This window comes from Gopherus evgoodei, chromosome 9 (assembly GCF_007399415.2).
Source record: "Gopherus evgoodei ecotype Sinaloan lineage chromosome 9, rGopEvg1_v1.p, whole genome shotgun sequence".
Classification (NCBI taxonomy): Eukaryota; Metazoa; Chordata; order Testudines; family Testudinidae; genus Gopherus; species Gopherus evgoodei.
The window spans coordinates 66,892,055-66,898,054 of NC_044330.1; the positions used below are offsets into that span (position 1 = coordinate 66,892,055).

Consider the following 6,000-nt stretch of genomic DNA (forward strand, 5'->3'; position numbering starts at 1 on the left):
CATGTGTTGTAGCTAACAACCAGCCAGTGCGTTGGCTCTGAAGTACTCTCCGGCTGTCTGTGGGAGTCCCGGGGCCACCAGGGGTGCCCCTTGCCTCAGATTAACGCCCCGGAAGTTTGCTGAGGAATATCACAGAGTCTGGGCTGACTCAGCACTTGGAGCAGCCAGTGGTTCTGTTTGCAGTTGGGAGAGCAGGGGCAGCCCAAGATCTAGTGGGACCCAGCCTGCTGCAGAAGTGTGGCGGAGGGATGGGGATAGCACCTCCCTGTGGTTCTGCTCCTGGAGCAGGAGACGGGCCCAGCCTGGCATTCCCCTGCTGTCTCAGTGCTAGACCGTATCTTCCTGCCCATTTGTGCAGTGTCCTGATGCCTGCCCAGGGCATCCCCAGGCCAAAGAAAGAGACAGGGCCACCCCACAACATCTCCTCTTATCCTATTGATGAGGAATGACATTGCTTCCCCACCCATCCCATTGCCAGAATGGGAGATCAGACCAGCTTGCTGTGTCCCCCTCTGGTCCCACTGCTGGAGGGGGACACAGAGCAGACCCCCACCCCGATCCTGCTGCTGGACGGGGACAGCAGGCTGGCTTGCGAATTGCTGAGTCCATTTGTTACCTAACCCAATCCTTTGAGGGAATTGCATCAGTAATCTTTGGAGGGGAGTGGGGAGAAGAATCAACCAGATGGCTGGCACCCCTGGCCTCTGTCCTCTCTGCTCCCAGCTATGCTTTAAATTTAAATAATGGAGATATACCCATCTCCTAGAACTGGAAGGGACCTTGAAAGGTCATCGAGTCCAGCCCCCTGTCTTCACTAGCAGGACCAAGTACTGATTTTGCCCCAGATCCCTAAGTAGCCCCCTCAAGGATTGAACTCAGAAACCTGGGTTTAGCAGGCCAGTGCTCAAACCACTGAACTATCCCTCCCCCTGGGGTCTGAATGACTCCACAGATGCACACTTTGCTTTCTGGCCTCTAGCCCATTGCTATGGCACATGTTCTACTGCTGATGGCAGTAGTGGTAGTATGGAAAGCTGGAGCTTCCACAACCAACCTTCCCTCCTATGCCCAGTGAATTGTCTCACACTTCCCCAGCCCCACCCTCGCCAGGGGCTCTAAAGACAGAGGGAGGTGGGCCTGGATTGCTGGCTGGTTGGCAGAGTAGAGACCCGATGGTTGGGCTGCATGCCACTCCCACCTGGACAGCAGAGGAATCGCTGGCACAGTGCAAGGGCCAGCAGCAGAACACGCAAAGCCACCCAGAGAAAAGGCTGCAGGGAAAGGTCCCTCTCACTAGACTTTAAAAACAAAGTTCCTAGAGCACCAGGTCACAGCAAAGAGGCTGTGAGTGGTGTCCACTCCTCCTAGCAACTACATGTCATACTCTTTTCCAATGCCAGCAGCCCTGAGCTAGCAGATCCTCAGACAGAATTCCGGCATGACTCGGAGGTGAGGATCAGAACTTCTTGGGGGATCATTTGACCCAGAATTATTTTATTTGGTGGTTCTCCCTTCTCTACCCACACAAAGTCAGGTCCAGGGCAATGGCGCACGACGCCCTGTCCTAAAAGAACCACAATCACCCTCCTCCCCTCCAGCCACTCCCTTCCCAGGGCCCAGCACACAGATCCATTCTAGTTCCCAGCGCCTGCAACAAGATGGCGCTGGGAAGGCACGCACCCAGGGTTAATCATTAGCCAGCTTAGCACTCTGACTTAGCAAGACACCACAGAGCAACACCGACCTCCTCGCCTTCTGCACCACTTCTGGGAGCAACTAGGAAGGTTGCTCTAGGGAACGGCGGCAAATCACTAACAGGAGACACGGCTCCAAGAAGTGGCCCATCCAACCCTCAAAACCATGAGCCAAAGTCATTCAGATCCCAGAGTTCCTTTCATTGTCCCATGAAGACTCATTCTTTAGAGACAACTTGACCCTTGGTAGAACCCCGCTGATATCAGGGAAGTTACACCAGGGGAGATTTGCCCCCTGGGTTTCACTTCTTTTCAAGAACTCCTTAAAGGAGCATTTCCAAAACTCTCGCTCATTTCCAATTGGGATTGTACGGGAGAAAGAAAGGGTGATGCGAACCTGCCTTAAAGGCAGGCGAAGGAACTGCTGGCCGCTGGGAATCCTGAATTTCATCTTGAAAGAGCAAGGCGGCAATACAACGACCGTTGTAAAATGGTTCCCTAGCTTGCGGCAGGACACTGCCCATGTTTCACAACCGGCCCCGCAATTAGAACGAGAGGGGTTGCTGCACCCAGAGCTTTTCAGCAATCTTCTCTGTCTGGGATCTTTGCTTGTGACTCTGGGGAGGGGGGCTGGAGGTTGATTTCCAGGCAGCTTATCCACTGCTTTATCTCTGGCCTTGCTGTTCACAGAGGGAAGCAGCAGCGCTGGGGAATTTCAAGGAGAATTCCATTCTTGTCTCCACTAGTGTGATTTGAAAAATAGGAGCCTGAACTACAGGAAAGTATCCATTCCTGGAGCCTTTCCTTAGTGATCTTCTCTGTTTTACAAAAAGGACTCTCCTACTGCTCCTTTGAAATGAAAATCAAACTTCAACAAACTCTTATAGAACTTAAATGTTTCCACACTGGCTTCTTCCTATCACGGAACAAATGACTGGAACTACGTCCCAGAGGATTGTTCACAACCCATTTGTTTCAAACCTGGCAGAAAACACTTTCTAAAATTCCCCCAAACAAAACAAAACAAAATCCAGCTGCAATTTTCCCTTTAAAAATCAGATCCACACCTTTATCATCTAGTGACCGATGGATTCTTTCTGTCGAAAGTACATGCTTTGAAATCTTTCCAGTCTAGCACCCACAGAAGGGGAATTTTCATAACTATACTCTGATGGGCCAGATCCTCATCTGGTGTATTGCAGGGCAGTTCTGTGGACTTCAATGGAGCTACACCAATTTGCACCAGCTGAGAATCCGGCCTTTTGTTTCCCCATGCTGTGCTGTTTTGTAAGCTGCAATTTCTGGGGAAGGGCCGTGTTCATTGGAAGTATTCTGATCTGGCTTTTTTCTGAAAATTTATAGCACCAATTTAAAAAAAAACACAAAAATGTCAAATAATGAAAACCAACCTCTGAAAATCGACAGCCAGTACCTCATTATTCCACATCAATAAGGATACTGAGGTGTGAGGAGAACTGTTAAGGCTTTTGCTTACCTGCGCCAACTCATGTTGGTTTTCCAAGATCCTTATAGCAGGTTTGATGTCTTCAAAGACCGAAGTGTCTTCAGCAGACTCCCTGGACATTGTGACTGGGTTTAATTGCGTAAACACTGTACTTTCTTCAAGATTTGGGGTGCTCAGAACCAGCCCACTGCTGCTCATCCCTCCTGCAGTCAGTCCCCTTTCCCCTCCCTTCTTAGCGTGTTACAAACCAAAAACTAAAAAGAAAAAAAAAAAAAAGGTTTTGGACAAAGCTGGAAGGGATTCAAGAACTCGGAAGCAAGCCTGTTGCTAATCCTTAGGAATCCAGGTGCACTGTAGCCTTAAGAAGTCTGATCTGTTAAAGAAAAGTCTTACCTGTCCTGAAGTAGGAGGCACACTAACCTGGCAAACTTCAGTGACAGGCCGGCTGAGCCAATCAGGACCAGAGCTAATGCTGCTCTGACCAATAAGCCAGCTGACATCTCTTTAAGGCAACACAAGATACAATGAGTACAGAGCCCTGCTTTCTGTGACTCTTTTCACCAGCCATGTTACCTGTAGCAGGTCTACCTAGAAAGAGAGAGAGAGAGAAAAGGGGGAGAAAATTACAGACAGATTTGCGTGAGAATCTAAGGCCAGGGCTAGGCGAGAAACTTTTGCCAGTATAATCATGTTGGTTAGGGTTGTGATTCATCACAACATTTTTATACCAGCAAAAAGCCCTAGCATACATGCAGCTATACCAGCAAAAACCTCTTTTTACTGGTACGGCTTATTTCACAGAATTGCTATAAGCTATACCAGCAAAAAAACCTCTTTTGCCAGTATAAGCTGCTTCTCCACCAGGGGATTTGCCATTATAGCTATAGCAGGACAGCAAACCCTTTCTAGTATAGACAAACCCTAAGTGACACAGTTGTAGCTATGTTCTGTTGTCCCGTCAGGGCCTGGATGCTCACACTGGTTTGACACCCCTCACATACACACTGCTGGGTCCAGCATCACAGCTCTGCTCTTTTGGCCAAGACAGGACTCATTTTGAAGCCTATAAGTGCTACTCCTTGAGCAACCAGAGGTAGAGGAGCCATGTACGGTGCTCCCTTCTTGAGCACTGAATGCTCCACCAGGTTGGAGATCTTGAGACCGTAGCCCAGGGACTTTCAATTGGCTTCCTGCAGAGCAACGCTCTAGAGTCTAGACTGCCAGGCCATCCTGCCCTAGAGAGATTCAGAGTATAGCAGATCTTGGAAAGTAATCTACTAACTAAGAGTGCAGTCAACAATTTTTGACTAAACATTTTTTCACCAAGAAATGGGGGTTCATTGAAAAGGAATGGGGGGGTGAAAATAAATATTTTGTTTTCCAAAAAAATTCTCACTGAAAATTTTCATTAAAGCAAGATTTAAAAAGTGGATTCTGTGTAATGTGAAGGCTTTAAATCAAGATCTGTGGACTTTAGAAACTCAGCCAGAGGTTAGGAGTCTATTACAGGAGTGCGTGGGTGAGGTTCTGTGGCCTGCAATGTGCAGGAGGTCAGATTAGATGAACATGATGAACTGTTCTGGCCTTAAATTCTATGAAAGCCTACAAAAAAAAATGGATTTTTTTTAACATAATGGGAAAATTCCCATTTTCAGATTTTTTTTTTTTTTAATCAATTCCCTAGTTTTTTCTACTGGGAAAAAAACAGAGGAAAAAGGTTTTTTAAAAAGAGTGGGAAAAAAAACCCACATTTTTTTCCCACCAGAAAAAGTTGGAAAAAAGTTTTAAAAGTGAAAGTAAGGGTGGGGGACTCTTTCTTGCACTTTTAAACTTCTTCCAGTGGAGAAGTGTGGGGAAAGCTCTCACTTTTCCACTGGAAAAAATGGAGCAAAAGAATGAGAAAGACAGAGGAAAGAAAATCCAAAGCCAAAATGAAACATTTCCAAACAAAACCATTTAAAACGAGTTTTTCTATGTTGCTTCGACACATTTCATTTCACAAATCAAAAAACATGTTGCCTGCAGCAGGGTAAAGAAAACTTGCAAATTAAAACTGTTCATTTTTTTCCTCAACTTTTCATAGAGAAAATTCACAGTTTCAACCAGTTCGGTTCCTAACATCCCTGATCTACTCACAGAGTCACCGCTGCAGATGTAAGCCAACCAGGTCCGGTAGAGTAAGAATGAAACTAATCACCCACGACTGTTTCCTTGGGCTCTGCCATCGGTCTGTTTGCAAACACCCGTCTCTTGTTCTATACCTCAACTGTAAGCTAACTGGGGCAGTCTTTTTGTTGTGTTTGTCCATGGGGCTCTGATCCATGACTGAGTATCCTTAGAACTTCCATAATAAGCCAAGTCTTTCATTTGAATAACATTTCCTATTTTGCTGTGTCTAGGTGCAGAAGCAGGAATGGCCAAACTACCCCATGGGCAAAGGCTGTTGTGCTCTGTTTCTGGCTCATGTGGAAACAAGAGGCAGCCGAATTCCCACAGGAAAAGAGGAAATCTTGTTCTCAGAAGGTTTCTAGTTTTGCGGACCCACAAAGTTGTATCATCACAAGCATTTCTGGAGGTTTCTCTGAACTGCATCCCCAAATCTTTGTGGTTCAGTCATCCCTAGCCATCAAAATGTTTGAGAACGATCACAATTTTCACACTGCTGTGTCCTGACCAACAAGCTAGGAAACTAGAAGTTTATAAGGCCTTGCATCACACTATTGTGTTCTGACGTTGCATCATGTAACAGGTCCCAGAGATATTGCAAGGTGTGTCCCCCAGAGTCACAGATGAAGGAAAAATAACCATGGTCGGACATTATGACACAGTGGGTCTGTCTAC

The 6,000-nt window shown here is 46.8% G+C and overlaps 1 protein-coding gene across 2 annotated transcripts in view; it reads right to left on the reverse strand.

Annotated features, from left to right (window-relative positions):
• The window catches only part of LOC115658072 (Krueppel-like factor 5), a 41,621-nt gene extending 38,111 nt beyond the window's left edge, over positions 1-3,510 (reverse strand). For both annotated transcript variants that reach the window (XM_030576563.1, XM_030576562.1), the window contains exon 1: positions 3,190-3,510. In XM_030576563.1, coding sequence (XP_030432423.1) covers positions 3,190-3,357 — 168 coding nt within the window. In that variant the 5' untranslated portion in view covers positions 3,358-3,510. The remainder of the gene's footprint in view (positions 1-3,189) is intronic.
• Between the last annotated feature and the right edge of the window lie 2,490 nt (positions 3,511-6,000).